This window comes from Siphateles boraxobius, unplaced genomic scaffold (assembly GCF_051911475.1).
Source record: "Siphateles boraxobius isolate OS27281-9 unplaced genomic scaffold, OSU_SipBor_1 120, whole genome shotgun sequence".
NCBI classification, from domain to species: domain Eukaryota; kingdom Metazoa; phylum Chordata; class Actinopteri; order Cypriniformes; family Leuciscidae; genus Siphateles; species Siphateles boraxobius.
The window spans coordinates 3,262,146-3,284,606 of NW_027508723.1; the positions used below are offsets into that span (position 1 = coordinate 3,262,146).

The 22,461-nt window shown below is 42.2% G+C and overlaps 1 protein-coding gene across 3 annotated transcripts in view; it reads right to left on the reverse strand.

The window, feature by feature from the left end:
* Positions 1–420: 420 nt before the first annotated feature.
* The window catches only part of LOC143732137 (asialoglycoprotein receptor 2-like), a 43,769-nt gene continuing 21,728 nt past the window's right edge, over positions 421–22,461 (reverse strand). For 2 of the 3 annotated variants that reach the window (XM_077222884.1, XM_077222891.1), the window contains 8 exons: positions 6,425–6,511; positions 6,111–6,206; positions 5,917–6,015; positions 5,413–5,517; positions 4,987–5,061; positions 4,246–4,406; positions 4,055–4,164; positions 421–914 (listed from right to left, as the gene is read on the reverse strand). In XM_077222884.1, coding sequence (XP_077078999.1) covers positions 752–914; positions 4,055–4,164; positions 4,246–4,406; positions 4,987–5,061; positions 5,413–5,517; positions 5,917–6,015; positions 6,111–6,206; positions 6,425–6,458 — 843 coding nt within the window. In that variant the 5' untranslated portion in view covers positions 6,459–6,511 and the 3' untranslated portion in view covers positions 421–751. Of the gene's footprint in view, positions 915–4,054; positions 4,165–4,245; positions 4,407–4,986; positions 5,062–5,412; positions 5,518–5,916; positions 6,016–6,110; positions 6,207–6,424; positions 6,512–6,961; positions 7,032–22,461 lie in introns of all 3 variants that reach the window. The other variant, XM_077222874.1, reaches the window with a different exon arrangement.

The window sequence follows — 22,461 nt, forward strand, 5'->3', positions numbered from 1 at the left end:
TGTCGTGTTAATACATTTTATTTTACATGAACATTTTTTTTAAATGTTTTTAATGCATTAACTGTTAATTGTCTGTACTGAAGGACTGAAGCAGTGAGCTTCATCTTAGTGCTTCTATGCAACAATCAAAATCATACAATAATCATTTCAAATAATGACACATTTAAGTATTTCAAAATAATTGTCACGGTTAGTTTTGGTTTTTGGTTCATGTTTCCTGTCTTGTCATGTGATTCCCTTGCTCTCATGTGATCCTGCCATGTATTCCCCATGTGAATGTGTCATGTTGTAGTTGGTCTTTTGTCTAATCATGTTGGTCAAGTATTGTTTTGTGTAACCACTGTAGGTAAGCCCCATGCCATGCCTTTATGTTTGATCTTGTTTTGAATAATAAACTGCACTTGGGTTCTGCAAACTTGCTTACAGTGGATCAATGTTACAATAATTATTTATTTAATCACAATATTCAGGACATCATTCAGATATTTTCTACTGCATGACAAGAAGACAAGTTATTTTATTTATGATTAAGAGTTTTATGTACAGTTTATCAATGTGAATTTGTTGACTGTTGAACATTTAAGTGAGAAGGGTTAATTTGGTAGTATGAGATATTAATTTAGTCATATTAGTAACTACACCACAACATTGATAAACACATCATTAATGTGATTTGTCATTTACACAAAGACAAACAAATTGAGGACAATTCCCACAATACACTCAATACACTCGGTCAAAACAGCTATTTTTAGTCTGATTTTCCCTTTTCACATATATACTTCAATTTGGAAGAGCAGTGGATGTCATTAAGCATCCCATCATATGCAATATGCCCACAGTCTTCTCCTTCCTCTCCTTTCTCTCCCAAGCCGTGTTCAGTCCAATCATCTGGCTGCCCAGTTCTCCATTGTCTGCAAAAATTGTCAAAAAATTGGGTTGTCAAAAGTACCGTTACTTCGGTACCAATTCAGTACTGAATATAAAAATGTGACGATACCAGCATTTCTGCCAATCACAGACATATCTGTTGAGCGTGTGAAGGCAATGGCCAATCAGACAGTTTTTAGGGCTAAAGTCAATTTTTGTGATTGACAACCGCATTTAATGGTGTGATTCTCGAAATGTCCTGTTCACACAGAAACTTACAGCAGCACCTCGAATACTGTGTGTATGAACGTGCAACGAGAGTCAAGCCCGTATTCTCTTACAAGTAACCGCGACAGTGACCGAAGTAATATCAAAGATGGCAACATCCATAAAACTTCAGACGATGTAATATAAATCTATGGTGTCCCCCATTTATTATAGCTTGTATTTATTATAGAGATTGTAATTTTAAGACACACCTGGACGTTTCTGAATGTTTAGTGGATATATTTATGTAGTTGTTGTGGAGTTACATTGATTCTTCTCATCGACTTGCATGTATCGTCATGTTTAACTTTTACACAAGTTAACACAGTTCCCTGAGGTCTTTATAAGACAGCTGTGACATTTTTTTTGGTCAAATAGTGTTCAGTGCTCGTCTGTGCAACGACAGAACAGTTTGCATGCTTTGCTCAAACTTTTGCCATTGTGTGGTTACAGAACTGGTTACACTGTTGGTGGAAACGTGCAGATTAAGGGCCGGTAATATTATTATAAGATTCCCTTCTTTCTTCAGATTCCCAGCGAAATCTGATCGGCTTATTTTTTGACATGCTTGCAGAGAAAGTTACTGGGTTTCACTTTTCTCGGTTTTCAGGGTTGGTAGATGCACTGGGGACCCGATTATAGCACTTAAACATGGAGAAAGTCAGATTTTCTTGATATGTCATCTTTAACCCTCTGGGGTACTTCGTTTTCCAGTCTCACATTCACGGTCTCACACTTTCACGGTCATAAGTCACCGGACCCCTAAAATCAAATTTTCTCTTTTTTTCAGTAAAATCAATGAAATGTATTTTTGATCAATAATATTTTTTCTGTTTTTCTTTGGTGTTTTGAGAGAATTCTATGATAATAATTAATATTTATGCAATAATTATGATAATTTTTTTCCCATTGAATATAATAGAAAATTTATATATATATATATATATATATATATATATATATATATAATTTTTATTATTTTTTAATTAATTCTGTATTTCAGGTTAAAGTAGAGACTAGGCCTATATAATTTTTTTTTTTTTAAATCAGATTGGTGCCATCTGGTGAAAGTATAGTGAGCATAATTATCATGCAATATCATATTGTAACAACTAGACGGATTTACAGCTCTCTGAGTCTGTAGAAAGGCTTGTGAATTCTAGTTGTTTTGCACATATTTGCCTTTTTCTTTTCAGGTTGTGGATTTTAATATATAATAAGAGATTCTCATTTTTTTTTACGACCACTTAGACTTTTCAAATCATGTCCCCAATTTTTGTGTGTGTTTATATGCCAAGTACCATAAAAGTTACCAAGTTTCGTACCATTCCGATGAAGCTTCGATTTAAAAAAAAAATGAATTAAAAAAATTCCGGTCAGAAATGAAGAAGTACCGAAGTGAGGGTTCGTTCCGCTCGCGTCTCACGTCTTAACGGCGCCTCGCGCACAGAACACAAAACTGACGGGAGAGTCGCTTCGGTGGAGAAAAGGGACTGGATCTAAAAACCTTCAGATTACACACGGCTCATTTCTCCGTGAGTAAGTTACCGGAAGCGAAACCACACACAACTTATTTATTATTACATTATTATACATATTTTTATTTATTATGACACACTATGTGATTTGTATGTTTCTTTGTCCATTTTATTACAAATGTTCCACTTTATAAACAATGTTTACGTATACAAATTTTAAGGCTTTATTTGAAGGTATTTAAAGGAAAAAAGTCTTTGCATTGACTTTTACCTGGATTTGAACCTCTATTTACTTTTGAGTCTTTTTCCCATTGATTACCTGTGGCCGCAATATTTTAAAACTTCTCATAATAACATAAAAGGTCTCTAATGTGTTTTGTGCCATTGCTTTGGCAAAGTATCTTGTCAAACAAACTAATATCGAAAGTGCGATATGGCTTTGTGCACTTATCAAATTTAATTAAATAATCATATCTGTTTGCACTGCGAGTTTCAAAGCGAAGTGTGCACTTTGCTCTAGTTCTCAGCTCGTGATCCGGTGTTTTCTGCTTCTCACTTCACAGTGAAGGAATGCATTGAACATCTCTGCATGTGCTGTGAGTTTAGCAAGCATTTCAAGGGGTTATCTCTGGCAAGTGCAGAAATTAGGACACTTAATATTCAACAATATTATTGATCTGCCTGCATTGACACCATTATATGAGAACTGAACTGAGCTGGACGATGACATCACTGTTTCTCCACAGCGGCTATATATATAAATGAACTAAATTAATAACTTTTTTACAACAAAAATGAACCATATCTGAACTTACTTAAGCTGGACAATGACTATTTTCTTCTAGATCTGCTGTACAGCAGACACAAACTTTGTTGCATTATTTTCCTGTTATCTCTAAAGTTGCTTTTGAAATAATCTGTATTGTAAAAATCACTGTATAAATAAAGGTGACTTGACAAAAGTATTGTAATTTCCCTAGCGTAAAGTAAAATAATATACTCATAAAATATAAATTTTCATTTAATTTACATTACATTTGTTTAACAATATATGGCTATTACTGTCATAGGAATAATAATATACAATTATTTATTTAAAACTACATTTCCTAAAACACCTGTGTGAATGTAATGTAGACTGAGACACTATATCACAACTAAAAAAAGGGTTGACTCACCTTTAAAGTTCAGGTACAAGTCAATTCACCAATCTTTTTGTCTTTGTTCAATTTGCACACTGAACATGGATTGGAGCTCTTAATTTTGAACTCCCAAAGTTCACCAGATTTATGAATTTAACTTTAAAATGTACAAAACGTGGAAAAACGCTTGTAGTTCATTTAATGGAAACTTTACCAAAGCAATGGCACAAAACACGTTAGAGAACTTTTATGTGATAATGAGAACCGAATATCCTGTTCTCTATATATTCAACTCACGCTTTATTCATGGCGTAAGGAGTGTCATCCGCCCATCTCCATTCCCCTGTGTTCTGGTCTGTTAGACCGACCCAGTACCCTTGTGGTTTGGCGAAGTTGGTAACAAATTGCTAGGAAGGGGGATAAAAGTTAATCACTGCAAGACAGAATGGAAGGTAGGAAAAGGGTTTTTGATTATGTGTGTTACTCACCCACTCCTTCTCAGAGCCGTCTTCTATTTTTAAGAGTAACGCGCCCTGCTCTTCGCAGTAAACTTTTGCTTGGGCCCAGTTCATTGTGTCTCTGGAGAACAGGTAACAGCTGTTGTTGAATGGGATCCACTCAAATTCACTACAGCCTGGAGGAAACAAGTCTATAAGAGAGAGAGAGAGAAAGAGAGAATGCATAATGTTGTAGTACAGAAGACATTCGTTTTTTTACTTAGTCATTCATCACATTTATTTAAAACTTCAAAGTAAATAAAATGTTTTTTTCAAATTAGGACGTGACCAATTATTGAAATCGATATAATTTTCATTTTGGTAAACCACTGCCATAAACAATATTTGGGCAGAACTAGTTTTCTCTGTGAGGTGGTTTCATATATTCTTATTTAACTGTACGGATGTTGTATGATTTGAAGTATTTCAATACTTTTTTTTTTTAAATTACAGAGCAAACTGTTTTTTGTCTCATGCAGATTAAATAAATGTAATCCTACCCAGATAATACTGAATATTAGCCCCCCCCCCCCCCCACAATGTTTATTCTCATTTACTTCGACCATCTTTAAATACCGTAATTAAGGCTAGAATTCTTGTTGTGCTGCCTGATGCACCTTCATTATGAACTTTATTGGTAAAATAACCTGCTATTCTGCTACATAACAGCATTAAAACAAAAGCTGCATTTATTTGACACATTATTGCATCTTGAATTTAGAGTTTACTCACTGGTAAATGATAGTTTGTAAGAAAGAGTTCGAATAGATGATTTCAGTTCCTCCAGGCCTGACCTTGACGTGCCAACTTTAGTTGAATACAAAAGTCAGAAAAATACAACATATCAGCATGATTTCTTCTAATACAGGAAAAGCTTAATTCTGTTGAACATCATATTCAAGATTTTTAAATAAAACATTCATTAACATTTATATTTTAATTAGTATTTGTGTTTATTTTAATAATGTGTTTAATTTATTCGAGATAGGTTGTGTGCGTAAATAAAACCGTAGAGTTTTGAAATCAAACTGTTCTCTACAGGAGGAAAAAAATAAATAGAGAAAGTTTTATCATGGGCCAAGAAATATACACCTTCAACTCCTTGATATGCTGTTTTAAATGTGAGGATTCGAAGCTGAATGTACGTCCAGCACTCACCCAGCTTTTGTAGTTTTTCCTCTTGTTTGGATGCGAGTGAACTCTGTGACGAGCCGAGATCAGTAATCAAGGTCTCAATATTAGACAACTTCTTTTCATGCATTGCTTATGGACACAGAGTGAGAGGGACAAATAATAAATAAATGATCAATGCACTTATAATATCTTAGAGTATTTGCAGTATCATATATACACACACACACACACACACACACACACACACACACACACACACACACACACACACACACACACACACGCACACACGCACACACGCACACACAGTGTATTTGCATCATATTCTTTTGAGATTGACACTTCTGTCAGTCAGGAACTTGAAGCGTGCAAAAATGGAAGATTCCAAAACAGACGCAAGTAACGAAACATTTTCCATGGAGGACATTTGAAGAGTGTTATTTTGCAACTTTGTTTATGAATCAATTAAACTAGCTTGCAATCTCTTAAAAAATAAAACATCAATGTTAAAGTAGTCAAGACACTAACCGTTGGTCATTGGGTTACTTGGTTCAGACATGTTCAAAGATGAACTCAGACTGGACACCAAATTCTGCAGCTCAGAAACCTTCTTTTCTAAGTCACCAACTGTAAAAACAATTATTAATTAACATTCCTTTACCAAAACCGATCTGTGATGATGATGATGATGATGATGATGACGATGATGATGAAGTTCTCACCTGTGATCTGGAAATCAGATTTGACTGAGGTTAGATCAGAAGTGTGGCTGCTCATCCAACTCTCCAGCATTGAGAACTTTCTTTCTTGATGTGAAACTTCAAACCAAAATAAACAGACAAACAAACTTCTTCAGCTTCTCTGCAAATATTTTTAATATTCATATGCTCATTCAAATAGTTAATTAAAGCTCAGTTCAGTGATAAGAGCAAAGCAGTTCAGTTCATGTTCACATTATTTGTCACACTATCCATAACACTGCAAAATTAAAGCAGTAGCAATACACTAAAGACAGTTTTTCGTTTAATCCACTCACAGATGACAGAAGTCATGATGATGAAAAAAATCATGCAAACTGTTCCTAGAAGCACAAGGATGCCAGTGTGTCTGCTACATGAGCGACCTGCAGAAAACAGACAAAACCCTTGATTCATTTATATTGTTAATGTCACAATATAATTTAATTTTGCAATGCCACACATTTTGAGATAATATCTGTAGCAAAATGGTGCCGGAACAAGTGACATACCCAAGTTTACTTACGAGCAGTACAACACATTTCTAACCATAATTATCATGAACATGATTAATTGTTGAAGATCACTGGCTAAAAGAGATGATATCCAGTATGTAGAAACTTCCCCTGAGGAAGAAACATTCACAGCATTCCCGATTCCAATTACATTTCAAATATAAAAGTTGCTTTTGAAATAATGATTAAAAAAGTCTGTCAAGACATTGAAATAAATGAAATTGCTAAACATTTTCCATTTCACTCATGCTGTAAAAGCCTAAATGAGTTTAATGCTTTAAGATTTCTCCAACTGAATGTGATATTGTAAATCTTCCAAACCTCTCCAAAATGATTTCTTTGGTTCACATTCCATGTCCATTTTAACGTATTCTTGAGAACAATCCATTTTCTATAAAAAGTGACCATAAAATGTGAGCAAATCTAAGTCACTTGGTTCTTATAGTTGACATTTAAAACACCACCTACTATTAATTATGTAATCATGTTCCTTAAAAAAAAATTAACTTCCAGATTCTGAGGAAATTTTCATTTTCAATTTCATTGCTGATTTATTTTGTTACCCAGACACACACAGGAAAACATTTAATGCTAAAGATTTTTTTTTTCTTGCATGTACATTTTCTTCATGACAGGTTTATTGACGCTTATGTGACGTCTACTTTACATCAAGCAATTAGTTGATTTGCCACCATGCTATTTTTTGGTAGTTTTACAAGACATCCCCCTCCACTCACCCAAAAGTGTGCTGTTCCATTCTGCCGTGCAAAGGCAAAAGACCGTAACTTCGTTTTTGGTCGAAAATTAGTAAGTGATATTTTTGGCACATTCAAGACCTCCTTTATCATGTTGATAAGTATCTTGAGTCAATTCCGATTTTTTTACAAGAAAATAATGGGTTGTCTAAACAGTAACTTCCAAAAGCCCATGAGAAACCAAGGCAGAACACCGTAACACCAGTTCCCTTTCAGTCGAGAACGTCAGACGTAGTCGACGGTCGACTGAATTGGGATCTCGCTAGAGAGCCTGTCTTCTTCGAGTACTATTGAACGAGCCAATGTAATTGGCGTGCGTGATTCGCATCACACACTCCGCCCCCGCGGCGCGGGTATAAATACGGAAGTGGATGCACGCACTAGTTGCCTTTCGCTTCGGAGCCGATCGTTTGATGTCTCTGAGAGTGCTGTTGTCTACAACGAGCGAGTGTGTCGGTGTTCTTCAGGAAGACTCTCCCAGTGCTGGTGTTCTACAGCGCGAGTGCAGCGGTGATCGCGAGCTTTGAGCTCTCAACTGCTGTTTTAACAGCAACAAATTTCTAAATGTTTGTGTGTGTTGATGGCTGGTTAGAGGGCGGAAAAGTGAGTGCTTCACTGTTTCAGTTCTCTGTTCAGTGTTGCCGCGGTCATTCCCCTGTGTGCTCCGGCACTGGTGACGGTCCTATTTTCTGAAAGAGCAACACGGGTGCGTTTGCGTCTTTTTCAAGATGTCATTCCGCCCGTGCGTTTCTGGGTGCGGTCGTTCCCTGTCTCTCTCTGATGGTCACAACTGTTGTGTCACATGTTTGGCTTACAGCACGCTGAGACAGCTTTTGTGGACAGCTCATGTTTTCACTGTGGGAACATGACTGTCGCAGTGTTGAGGGCGAGACTCGCCTTCGTTCGCGGAGAGCGAGTCCCCATTACCATGCCCCACCCTCGGGTGCTGTGTGGGATGGGTGACCGGAGGATAGTGTTGGATGTCCCGCCCGGTAACCATTCCCTGTGGGCTCCTCACTCCTCCCTTCCACTGCAACCACTGGAGCCTCCTGTGTTGTCTGCTGGTCCATCTGTAATGGGTGGGCCAGCGGTTTCACTCGGGGCTCCCCTGGAGGACAAGACGCCGATTGCAGCATCGGAGGGTGAGCTGACTTCTAGAGATGATGACTCGGCTGCATTGTCTCCCTCCGGGAGTTCAATGTTGCCCGAGCCGGATCCAGAATTATCAGCTATGCTGAAACGGGCCGCCGAGGCTGCCGGGCTCGAGTGGAACCTCCACCGTGTCCCGTTCAGTCTCGGTTGGAATCTGGAGTTTGGTATCTTGGGGCGGGCCGCGCTGGTTCTCAGCTCGCCGCCCCAGTGCCTTTCTTTCCCGAAATGCATGGAGAGCTTATCAGGTGGTGAACAGCATCTTTCTCTGCCAGAAACTGCCTGAATAGCTTTTCCCCCTCATTACCCTTGATGGAGGAACGGTGAAGGGTTGCGAGGTGTCCCTCCATTGGAGCGGTCTGTCGACACAGGTGCACCTGTGTCCGGCGGCCGCTGCCTTTTGGGGGGATCCTCGTCTCCCCCCTAAGGCCTGTGAGTTTCGTCTGTTCCGACGGGCAGAGCTTACAAAGCCTGTGGGCAAGCCCCTTCCTCTTGCGTGCCATGGCGTTGCTGCAGGCTAGGGCACCCATGGCATGCACGAGGGTAATCCAGACCGTGCGCTCATAGGTGAGCACCGCACTGCATCCGACCTCACCCTCCGGGGTACGGGTGTCGTAGCGTGCGTGATCGGTCTGGCGGTGTCCACCTTGGTGGTCCAGTAGCGCCTTCGTTGGCTCAGCCTGGTTGGTATGGCGGATGCGGACAAGGTTCGGTTCCTGGTCTCCCCAATTTCCCAGGTTGGGCTGGTCGGCGACGCGGTGGAGAACTGCATCAAACAGTTCTCTGCCGCTCAAGCGCAGACGGAGGTCATCCGGCACATCCTGCCCCGGTGGCCAGCTGCTGCCTCCACCCGCCGCCGGTGGCAGCTCCTCCGCCTGCTCGTCGCCGTGGGCGTTCCCCGGCCGCCGCTCCTGCTGGCCCTCCGCAGCAGCCTCCACCCAGGCCTCAGCATGGAGCCGGCCGCAGTAGAGACGCCCAGCCCGCTCCAGGCGCTGCCAAGCCAGGTGGCAAGCGACAGCGAAAGCATTCCGGAGCGGGCCGCCCAGGAATGGATGAGATCCTCTTGGAGTGGCACGATCACTCCCTCCCCCCGGGTGAGGGCCGGGTGGAGCCTTTATTTGTTTGTGTGTCTGTTCCGCCGCTGGCTCCCTAAAAAAAAAAAAAAAAAAAGCGGAGCAAGCGGTTCCCACACTTCAAAGAGAGAGCAATCTCATCTGTTCCTGGGTCCCAAGAGGGCCAGTCTGGCGGGTGTGACCCTGTATAGCCTTACACCCCTCAGCTCCCCCTTGGTCGCCAGCAGGCAGCTTGGTGCGTTCGAGGACCCGGTCATCCGCCTTCTCACGCGCCCCCTGCCGCTTGTGGAGACAGGTAAGTGTTGCACAGCACACTAACACCACTCGCTCTACTTTGCTGCCCCACCTCAGGCTCGGCTACCCCGCTCAAGTCAGTGACAGTCATCACATGGTGTTGAGCAGACGTGCTCCTGAAAATTCAGTGATATTCATCACACCGAGTGTTGAGCAGTGCTCCTGACTTGTGCGTGCTTATCTTATCCTGCTGGCGAAGGATTTGATATAGCCGCTCCTCCAGCCGGTACGAAGGCCAGTTGTAAACTCGTTCTTCGTGCTACTAGGTGGTGGGTCGTGACCATCTTGGCCCAAGATTGGTCTGCAGCTTTGACCTGAAAGACATGTGCTTCAGATCTCTACCTCCCGCACCGCAGGCCATCCTGTGTGTTGCGTCTAAGGGTGGAGTATCAGTACAGTGTCCTTCCCCTCAAGTGCTCCAGAGCCCGTTGGGTCTTCAGGTCAACTGGAAGAGTGTAATCTCGCCCACGGGCTGAGTATCTCTTTTTTTAGTTTTGGAGAGGTACTCGGTCCAACATTTCTCTCCAATGAGAATGTGTTCAGCTGGTGTTGAAGTGAGAAAGGGTCCCACTGAAAGAACTTTCAGAGGCTCCTGGGGTATATGGTAGTCGCAGCCTTTGGCTTCCTCCATATGTGACCGCTTCAGCGCTAGCTTCACGATCGAGTCCCGAGGTGACCGTGGCAGAGCAGCTCACCCTGTGTGACTATAGTTCATCCCGGTCTGCTGCCAAACCCTCTTTCAACAGAGGGGCCATGTACAAAGGGCGTGTTTTAACGGGGGCCTGGGCGACCCCCGACTACACGGGCATTCGTGCCTCGAGTTGTTAGACATTGCGACCGTTGCGCAAGCTTCCCCTGCATGTCACAAACTCACCCGTCACCTCCTCCTTGGAGTCAGACGCTTCTGAGGGCGCCTTGTTCCACTCCTCCCGCTTACTCAATCGTGCCGCCATCGAGCCTCACGACAGTTATAGCCAGGGCAAGTGGAGACTCCATCCCCTGGGTCCGGCTGGGTCATGACCATTCCGGGGCCGCTCAGTTGCCCCCCCGGTTTTATTTTTCCGCCAGTGTTTGGGTAAACCGAGCGGACTACCCTTGGACAAACACTGGGTCTCAGCTGCCCCAGGGGCCCGCAGAAGTGCGTTTAACCCCAGTGAGCCTTCTAAAAGTGACTGCGACTCATGGTCGCCTTGCGCCTGCTCAAGTCAGTGAAATCATCACTCTTCATGTTGAGCAGAATTGCTCCTGAAACTCAGTGAAGTTCATCGCACTCAGGTGTTGAGCAGCAATGCTCCTGTAGCTCTATGAGTTCATCACAGGTAGCTCAGTGAATTCGTCACACGCAGTGCTGAGCAGAAATGCTCCTGGTGCTCAGTGACGTTCTTCGCACTCAAGTGTTGAGCAGAAATGCTCCTGCAGCTCAGTGAGTTTATCACACTCAGGTGTTGAGCAGTAATGCTCCTGAAGCTCAGTGAACTTGTCACACTCAAGTGCTGAGCAGAAATGCTCCTGTCGCTCAGTGAAGTTCTTCGCACTCAAGTGTTGAGCAGAAATGCTCCTGAAGCTCGGTGAGTTTATCACACTCAGGTGTTGAGCAGGAATGCTCCTGAAGCTCAGTGAACTTGTCACACCCAAGTGCTGAGCAGAAAATGCTCCTGAAGCCCAGTGATCTTCACATGTTGTGTTGAGCAATGCTCCTGCTTTTGCGCCCGTCGCTTGCACCTACGTGCCAAGTCAGGAGAGGAACAGGTCTTCATAGTTGCCCCTTATTGGCCCAACTAGACCTGGTTCCCTTCAACAGCCTTCCTGACTTCCCCTGAAAACTCTTTCGGGGACGGGGCACGATGGCACACGCGTTCTTCCCCCGGAGATTCCGGGCGGTCTTACATCTGAACGCGGAGGTTCAGGTGGCTATCACAAGAACATGTGATAGTTACCATCACTTCTGCAAGCACCCCCTAGAATTGGGTAGCGTGCTTACGCCTTTAGAAGTGGAACCTAGTCGTTGAGTGCGTCTTCTCTCCAGAGGAGATCCTGAAAGCTTTCGATCACTTCAGTGCTCTCTTTCCTGCAAAATGGGTTGCAGTAGGCTGTTTTCCTTCACCCTGAAAATGATGTTGCCTCCGTGTTTAAACGACGCTCATCGTGTTGCAGAAGTATGCAGAAGCACGTTCTGATCGTCAGGTTCCTGAGGAGCAAGGTCTTGTAAATCCTTGTGTCCCTCTTTATCCTCTTGGGCCTTGTCCCTGGTGCGACTGCACTGCAGAGACCGCCCCTGAGCCACTGCAGGCAGTGAGTTAAAAATTCTGTTATATCAGTTCTCCTGCTCGCGTGGTCTCTACTAGAGGGTAGGGACTTGCTCGCTTTCGGTCAACGTATTGTGCCTGGAGTCTGGGCCGGCTAACTCTCACAAGCTGAGACCCCGGCTCGGATTGTGCCCAAGGTTCCTACCTCTCCCGTAATAGGAGCAGGTGGTGAGCCTGCAAGCGCTGCCCTGGAGGAGGCAGATCCAGCCCTGGCTTCTCTGTCCGTTCGCTTGGACGTGTACAGAATGCAAGTCATAGACCTCAGACCAGCTCTTCAAATATCTGTTGGAATTCAGCAGAGAGGGAAGGCTGTTTCCATGCAAAGTTGCACTTAGTGCTTGCCTTCATTTCGGCACAGATCCGAGATGCAACATGTCCACTTAGGTGTTGAGCTCCTCTATGATGAGTGTAAAGTGCTTCGCCTGGGCGTTGACGATATGCTTTGCTAAAACAGATTCTAGAGTTGGGGGCTGGACGACACCTAGTTGAACCGCTGCCTCACGTGGGCTCCCTTCTCATGAAGCCAGTTTCACAGTGAGCCCGGTTCAAGTGTCGGCTTGCTGCGCCATTCCCCTCCTATGGACTGGATACGCGCGCCTTTCTACTCCAGTTGAGTTCCCTTAAAATTGAACCCTGTTGAGTTCCTCCACACCCCTCCGACGTCGGACGTGCGGAACGTCTGGTGTTAGGCCTACCACTCGTAAGCAGTGTGGAACCTGTGTTAGGCTGGGTCCATATGTTGCGGTCCCTTCGGTGACCCCATATGTGTATTCTTCCACGATACGGCTCCCTGCGGTGAGCCTGTGTCTTCCCTCGGCAGAGTCTCTCTGCCGTCACTGTCCGGTGTGTCTCCCCCCGTCTTAGGCTGGAGCCACCCCAGTGACATTCCATATGTTAGACTGCCCGGTTTCCGCCCAGTTCATATGTGTATTCTCCACATTACCTCCCTCTGGGTTGGATGTGGCTTCCGCAGCGTCCCTTCCTTCCAACGTACGGGGAACGCTTTCCCAGTGGTCCTGTAGGAACAGCAGTGACTTCCCTGGCCTAAGCCCTGTCCTTCCCCGCCTTAAGTTTGCGGGGGCATCAGGAGGCTTTGGTTTAGGCACTGGAAGGTGGCAGCGTTAGTGGCGTGTTCAATGGGTGATCCCAATTCAGTCGACCGTCGACTACGTCTGATGTTCTCGACTGAAAGGGAACGTCCTGGTTGCGTATGCAACCCACCGTTCCCTGAAGGAGGGAACGGAGGACGTAGTCCCCTTGCCACTACCGCTGGACCACCGCTGACCCCGGGTTACTCTCGGCTCCTCAGCGAAAAGCAACTAGTGCGTGCATCCACTTCCGTATTTATACCCGCGCCGCGGGGGCGGAGTGTGTGAAGCGAATCACGCACGCCAATTACATTGGCTCGTTCAATAGTACTCGAAGAAGACAGGCTCTCTAGCGAGATCCCAATTCAGTCGACCGTCGACTACGTCCTCCGTTCCCTCCTTCAGGGAACGGTGGGTTGCATACGCAACCAGGACGTTACCGCTCTTTGGTTTTGTTTTGGAACGCTCATATTGAGTTACAGTAGTCTGCCTTTGTTCAGCCGTGGGTAAATATGAAGTTACGGTGCCGTAGTTCTATCAAATAATGCGACCTACCTATCAGATTGTACGGTGTTCTGCCTTTGTTTTACTCTCCATTAAAATTGAAATTACGGTGTAGCCTGTGTACTTTGTACAGCTGCCATCAGTCCCTGTAACTTCTGATGTCCTCATAGCTTTGTCCTACACAAATCTAGTCAGAACATTTAGTATGGTCTGAACCAGCTCCATCGACAAACGTGCGATATTGATCGCAAAGGATATACAGGTGCTGGTCATATAATTAGAATATCATCAAAAAGTTGATTTATTTCTGTAATTCCATTCAAAAAGTGAAATTTGGATAGTATTCATTCATTCATTACACACAGACTGATATATTTCAAATGTTTATTTCATTTAACTGTTATGATTAAAACTGACAACTAATGAAAATCCCAAATTCAGTATCTCCAATATTACAATATTACTTAAGACCAATACAAAAAAGGATTTTTAGAAATGTTGGCCAACTGAAAAGTATGAACATGAAAAGTATGAGCATGTACAGCACTCAATACTTAGTTGGGACTCCTTTTGCCTGAATTACTGCAGCAATGCGGCGTGGCATGGAGTCGATCAGTCTGTGGCATTGCTCAGGTGTTATGAGAGCCCAGGTTACTCTGATAGTGGCCTTCAGCTCTTCTGCATTGTTGGGTCTGGCTTGTCGCATCTTCCTCTTCACAATACCCCATAGATTTTCTATAGGGTTAAGGTCAGGCGAGTTTGCAGGCCAATTAAGAACAGGGATACCATGGTCCTTAGACCAGGTACTGGTAGCTTTGGCACTGTGTGCAGGTGCAAAGTCCTGTTGGAAAATGAAATCTGCATCTCCATAAAGTTGGTCAGTAGCAGGAAGCATGAAGTGCTCTTAAACCTCCTGGTAGATGGCTGCGTTGACCTTGGACCTCAGAAAACACAGTGGACCAACACCAGCAGATGACATGGCACCCCAAACCATCACGGACTGTGGAAACTTTACACTGGACTTCAAGCAACGTGGATTCTGTGCCTCTCCTCTCTTCCTCCAGACTCTGGGACCTTGATTTCCAAAGGAAATGCAAAATTTACTTTCATCAGAGAACATAACTTTGGACCTCTCAGCAGCAGTCCAGTCCTTTTTGTCTTTAGCCCAGGCGAGATGCTTCTGACGCTCTGTCTTGTTCAAGAGTGGCTTGACACAAGGAATGCGACAGCTGAAACCCATGTCTTGCAAACGTCTGTGTGTAGTGGTTCTTGAAGCACTGACTCCAGCTGCAGTCCACTCTTTGTGAATCTCCCCCACATTTTTGAATGGGTTTTGTTTCACAATCCTCTCCAGGGTGCGGTTATCCCTATTGCTTGTACACTTTTTTCTACCACATCTTTTCCTTCACTTCGCCTCTCTATTAATGTGCTTGGACAGCTCTGTGAACAGCCAGGCTCTTTAGCAATGACCTTTTGTCAGTTTTTTCAGTGCCACAGACTGATCGACTCCATGCCACGCCGCATTGCTGCAGTAATTCAGGCAAAAGGAGCCCCAACTAAGTATTGAGTGCTGTACATGCTCATACTTTTCATGTTCATACTTTTCAGTTGGCCAACATTTCTAAAAATCCTTTTTTGGTGTTGGTCTTAACTAATATTCAAATTTTCGGAGATACTGAATTTGGGATTTTCATTAGTTGTCACTTTTAATCATCGCAATTAAATGAAATAAACATTTGCAATATATCAGTCTGTGTGTAATGAATGAATATACTATCCAAATTTCACTTTTTGAATGGAATTACAGAAATAAATCAACTTTTTGATGATATTCTAATTATATGACCAGCACCTGTATGCAGAGTTCACAGAAAAATGTTACACATGCCGTAGCAGGTGAATAGTAGCCTACAAAGAACTAAAGCCCCGCCTCACCCAGTTCGGGTACCGGACCTGGTTGAAACAATCATGCATCTAGCTGGCAGACTGGCAAAACTTCGCCGGCGCCTTTAGCACCGCCCTGACCAATCACGAGCGAAGTGCACTAGCACAATAATAGGGCAGACAGCTGAAACCACCGCATACTGAAAAGTCAAGATGCAGAACACTGAAGGTTGTGCTATAAATGCATTCATCTAGGTAGTCCAGAACGCGGTCCCCACTGAGTCTCAATGGGGAAAGGACTGCGCGTTCGTACTCTGTAGGCTACTTTTCGTGAACGTACGAGGAGCGTGACACCTTCGAACACGGAAATTATTTTCCAGTCCCCAGTTCGAATGTGCGCGAGGATCTGTTTGATCGTGATCATTTTGAACGCGAGTTTAGCAAGTCTTATGCCACTCGGTACCAATTGAATATACTCTTTACAGCTATGGAGGTATTTTGTCATGTCTAATGTATTAATAATACCACCAGAATGCAACCAAAGCACTGCATAGCAATAAGTAGATGTCTATAAGTAATTGTAAATCATACAAAATAAATGCTATGATCACTAGATTTTATGCAGGTATTACTATGATGATTTTGTTAATGGTGATCAGCAACCAAATATTGATAATGTGGAAGTTACTGCCTTTTGCCTTGGCATGACTTCTCGCTTTTTGCTGACAATTCAAAGGCAGAGTACAGTAACTTTTAAATAGTGGTCAAAAGTCAAGTTTGAGCTCAATGTTTTTTTATGTAGATAATTGTCATTACTAAAATATCTAATTGCCAGATTTCCAGTGTTCTACCTATAATTAATTAGGCGGGACAACTAAAAATCTTTAAAGTTATTTTTCTCAGTTCCACACTCTAGCGACTTAAGGTTTTTTGCCTTTGTAGGGCAGCATGGATCTAGGTTATTTTGTTTCATTTAAAGATCCACCGTCCTATGCATTGTCTTGCTATTTGGTCCTTTTACTTGTGTGACTCTGTAAGCGTCTTAATTCTTTCTGAAGGTTCTGGGGAATTTTCCTTTTTACCATTTAAAATAGCACTTCTAATGAAATCATTTAGCTGAATGTGCCAAACACTGCTTTTGTGCTGAGCTTGGACTTTCAAACATGTAAAAATATACTGAATTAGGGAAGCGAGACCAATTCATATGTAAAACTTGATCTGTAACTGTTTCTAAGGATAATTTAATATCGAGCTGCTGGGCAAATAAAGACAGAATGTCCAAATGAACAGATGCAATAAGCTATTAGGAGCATAAAGTTTGAGTCTGCCCTGAATAATCCTGTATCTTAATTTTAATACAGGTGCATGAAAATACTTCTCATCAGACCTCTTTTTAAGCGTACCGATGAGTGGCTATCAGCATAATGCATCTATTATGAGCTGTACTATTTCTTGACGGAATCCAGACATAAAAACGTAATTTACTCTATAATGCTGTATTTTATGGAATTTGTCGTGATTCTCGTGGTGTTTTCACCCTCTGCGGCCTCATATAAGGACATGAATGCATGAACTTCAGCTCCAGAGCCACTCTGAGAGTCACTTCATCAGCATTTACCACTTCATTTGAGAAAATTATATCATAAACGCACAGAAACTCCAAAGTTTTCATAGCAACCTGTCCAACAGTACAGTAGAATTTAGATACGTCTCAATGTATTAATAATACTAACACTAATAACAATTTTTAAGGAACAATCAAAAAATTCTCTTCCATGTTAATAATTTATTTTTATGAATTCAATTAATTAGCCATTAATGTCAGGATAAACAGAGGACCCAAGAGCGAAAGCAGGTAATAACAAAGTCTTTAATAAAGAAATGAACAAATCAGTCAGCTGCCAGTCTGGCGCTGAACTGGTATCTCAATAGCTTGGTATAATGAAACAGAAAGCGGTGATGCCCAGGCTGGGTAGCAGTGGTCAGCAGAGATATCTCAGACCCAGAGTAGTAGTCATCGAGCAGCAGGTTGAGTAGTAGTAGTAGTCGAAGACCACAGGCAGCTGGATTGGTGGGCAGAACACAATATACGTAGACAGGACAAGACGAGTTGATAATTCCGATGAGGCAGGCAGAGTAGACTGAGACTGCAGAACATACAGGAACGAGCCTTACAAAGTAATAATAATCTTGCAATGAAACAGAGAGAATGATGACAAGAAGTAGCAGACAAAATCAGGTTAAGAGAAAACAGGTGTGGTGACAATGACAATGGTGTGGTGAGAAAAAAAACTCTGGTTCATGACAGTTAAAACAGAATTTGGTAAAAAAAAAAAATATTCCTAATTCATAGGGCCCTAAACATGTAATTTTTTGTTAAACTTTTAATATATTGTTGTTAAATGATTTAAATTAATTAGACATGTGTCACAGAGACACCAGTATCAGCGCCAGACCTCTACACTCCGCCCACTTGTTCCGCATCACCAGAATACTAATCACCTGCACCTGTCACCCTCACCTGCCACCTATCTGCACTCACTCCACTCTTACCTTAAATACCACACCACTTCACCCACTCAGTTGTCTGGTCTCGTCGACTCATGCGACAACCTGACTCTCCTTCGGGAAATCTCTCAAAGACCAGCCCAACACTCACCTGTTGTGATACTCACCCGTCAGTGACCAAGATCCAGTCTCCTTCTCCAGTTCAGTCATCAGCCTTCTGCTTCATCATCACCATCCTGCATCAGATATGAGACTCAGTTACCATCAACTAGTGATGGGCAGATCGAGGCTTCGTGAAGCAATGAAACAGTTGAACCAAATGGTCCATATTGTTTCGAGGCTTCGAATCAATCCGACACCCGTCTCAACGGTGACACCTAGTGGTCACTTGCAGGTGTTGATCTGAAACAACCTTGACGAGCCATGAAAATTTGTTGTTTTTTTATTATTGTACTTTTCTAATATGTGAATCTTGTAACCTATAGGCTCCTCCCTGTGCATAATGTTATTTTGGTCCTGCAAAATGAATATTAATAAATTAAATCAAGCCACAATGTCTCACTTTTTTACATATCTTTATTCAAAAATATTAATTTTTCTGCTGTGGAAGGACTTCGCCTACTTCTTTTTTTACAGATAATTTCTCCAGCCTTTGAAAAAATCCTCTCACAAGGGACACTTGTTGCTGGCATGCAAAGATATTTTTTAGCTAGGACATACAAATGAGGAAAGATTACTGCTCTCTCTTTCAAGTAAATTAGTGGATCATGAGTTCTGGGCAAATACGCATCGTTGATGTATTTTTTCACTTCCACTGTGGCATCAATGGAAGCATTGTGTATCATCTGGGTTTGATGGATACGAGTGTCAAAAAGTTCCCATAAAATGCCCTGTGTTTCTACTGGTGTTGATGGTGATGGATACATCTATGCATACCTTGCTTAGATGGCCCAGCAGTGTCAGTAGCAGGCCTAGGTACAGGGGGAATGCCATCCTCTGCACCCTGCAAAATGGCAGGATAAGTGCTCCTCAAATGGCGCATCATGGATGATGTATTGTTGCAGTAGGCAAGGTGCCGATCACAATACACACATCTCACTTTATTTGGGGTTTCTAAATGGAAATGCTCCCACACCACAGATGTACGGCATCTCTTCTGGGGAGCCTCCATTTTATTTATCTATCCAAATCTATCTAGATATGTATCTCTAATCTATCTATGTAATTAGATATATGTTTCTACAATCTATCATTTAGATATGTATATATAATATGTATCTATAATATATGTATTTAGATATGTATCTATAATCTATGCACAGGGCTCTCAAGTTTTATCAAAAGTTTAGAGTGAGATTTAGGGGAGGAGCCACCCAAATATTTGCAGCAGCGGTCCCTCGACCCAACCAAATTCGCTTCAATTTTTGCTAGCAGTTCAATTTTGCCTATTGTTCATAATTGACCAGCACAAATGGAAATTATAACAATTGTTAAATCTGAAAAAAAAGACAAATTCATCCAAATAAAATAAATAGTTATATTTAAAAAATACAAATGTATTGAAAAATAAAAATAAATTTGACCCCAAACAAGCCAACGTAACATCAGTAATCAATGTACATAACATTGTGTCATAACAACTTGTGAGCATGTATGTCAAGACCCAAACCGGTCACCTTTACAGGGGTCATCGGATGCCCATTTTCCACAAGTTGGTATGATTCTTTTGGGTCTTCATGTCAAGTTTGTAACATACTTTGGTTAAAATTTCGCAATGGTTGTGTAAAACAACACCCTTTTTACCTCTTCAAAAACAGCTGTGTTCACAGTGACCCGTTTCGGTGCATGTCTCTTTAAATGATAATGAGCAACAACTTTTTGGCTTTTTGAGGATTAAAAAAAAGTGAATGGATTTTTTTCATTGCATGGTGATTGTGTCCACACACTGCAAAGACACATTTATTTGCAAATACCATATAAAAGTATATTTTGCATCCGATGACCCCTTTAAAAGCAGTTGGAGAGTTTTTGAATGCATCAAAAATAATTTAGCACGAATTTGGCTATACTCCTCAACATCAGGTCTCACTGTCTTTGATCACAGGCAAGAGATATCGTCCAGGAATCGTAAAATCAAAATGCTAAAAAAATAAAAAATAAATGAAGATGTCCGCAAACCGCATTCATCAGATCGTGCTCTTTCAACTTCCACTCCTTGTGCGCGCGTGTTGTCTAGTAACGAACGAGCTTGCAGCGGGAACACATAATTTACCCGGAAAGAACTCATTCTAATTTCTGATTGGCTGGTAGCTAGCATTTAACTCTGTATAACTCGAGACAGATGCTATGAACTCGGCAGAGAACTTCCCTCCGTTTGCCTGCGCCTCGTCCATTAATTGTATAGCGGGACAAGTTCCCTTTCTCCTCAGCGTGAGAAATACAAGGTGTGGCGTGTGAGCGTGTGAACGGGTTGAAATGCGTGTGTCTCACGCCCAATGCGTGAGACTTGAGAGCCCTGTATGCATCTATAATCTAGCTATGTATTTATATATGTAGGCTATCTATCTATCTATCTATCTATCTATCTATCTATCTATCTATCTATCTATCTATCTATCTATCTATCTATCTATCTATCTATCTATCTATCTACCTATCTATCTATCTCTATGTATTAATCTAGCTGTCTATATATATTTGTATCTATGTATCTATTAATCAGTCACTATATGTAGGCCTATACTCTGTGTCTCTAGCCTATCAGTCAATGTGTTGTGTAAATTTAAATGTAAGCCTAAATATAACTAAACAAATCGCACTATAAATGTCACTATATCACCAAAAATCCGCTATCTCAAAATCAAACTCCTCTCACAAAAACCCACGAGGTCAATATGCGTTGATTTCACTTTTATACAGATGTGCGATTGTGTGGTCTGTTTCCGACCGTGTCAATCAAACGCTGATTCGGCGGATCACACCTAATGAAACATTTAGTGAAACACTTCGAGGCTTCGTTTGGCCATAGTCACGTGACATGGGTGTTTTGAATCACGCTTCGAATCAGTGTTTCGAAACATCTGCGCTTCGGGATCTCGCAAAGCTTCGGAACGACTGTTTCGCGTCAGCCATCCCTACCATCAACGCATCTCATTCCATTCATTTCACACAGCAAACCTGCTACTCACCTGCCGTATCTGTTCCTGAGTGCTATTAAATAAAACCTCTTGTTACGTTACCTGTTTGTGTCATTCTGAGTTGTGACAACATGCTTTTTGATCACTCAAATTTAACTTAGCCATTAATATTTTGAACGGGTGAAAAAATGGAATCCAGAAAAATGTAAATGTAACAGAATTTTGTAAAATTCCATAGGGGCCAACACAACCACTCTTTTCAGATTCAGAATTACACTCTGCAAATGAATTTTGCTGGAGCAGTGGCCGTCATTTAATTTCCCAGTATATGTAATCTGCCCACAATCCTCTCCTTTCTCTCCCGGACCGTGATCTTTCCAGTCATCCGGCTGCCCGGGAGCCCAGCGTCTGTGAATAATGACAACCAGGTGAAATTTGTTTAATGCAAGATGCATTTATTTGACAAGCAAAAGCGTGAAGAACATTATCTTGAAGTATAGCTGCTTCCTTTCCTACTCATGGTTATTATAGGAAGTAATTGGAAAAGAGTAGATTGGCCATTTCTGACTTGAATGTTTGAGGCTTCCGGTGTCTGGTTTTACCTTTACAAACAGTCTGTTATGCTTAATATTGCAATTTGTTATCACATTATTTTAATTATCATATTCATAAACACATTGGTTTCTAGGTCAAATAGCTTTACCATGTAGTGCCCTTTTCTTTTCTTTTGTTCTTCTTTTTTTTAGAACATAACCAAACATGTCAGGGGTATATATATATATGGCACTAAAAATACACTCTCTAAATTTGACAGTTTTTCTCTCCTTATTGATGATACCGCAGTTTTCCCCTCCCCTCAGGTCAAGAGTCTGGGTGTCATCCTCGACAGTACACTATCTTTTCAATCTCACATTAATAGCATTACACGGTCAGCTTATTTCCATCTCCGTAATATCAACGGTCTCCGCCCCTCCCTTACCATTGACTCTGCTTCCATCCTTGTTCACAGCATGGTTACTTCGCGTATTGACTACTTTAATTCTCTTCTTTTTGGTCTCCCTCATAAAACCCTACATAAAATCCAGTTGGTCCAGAATTCGGCAGCACGTGTTATAATCAAACC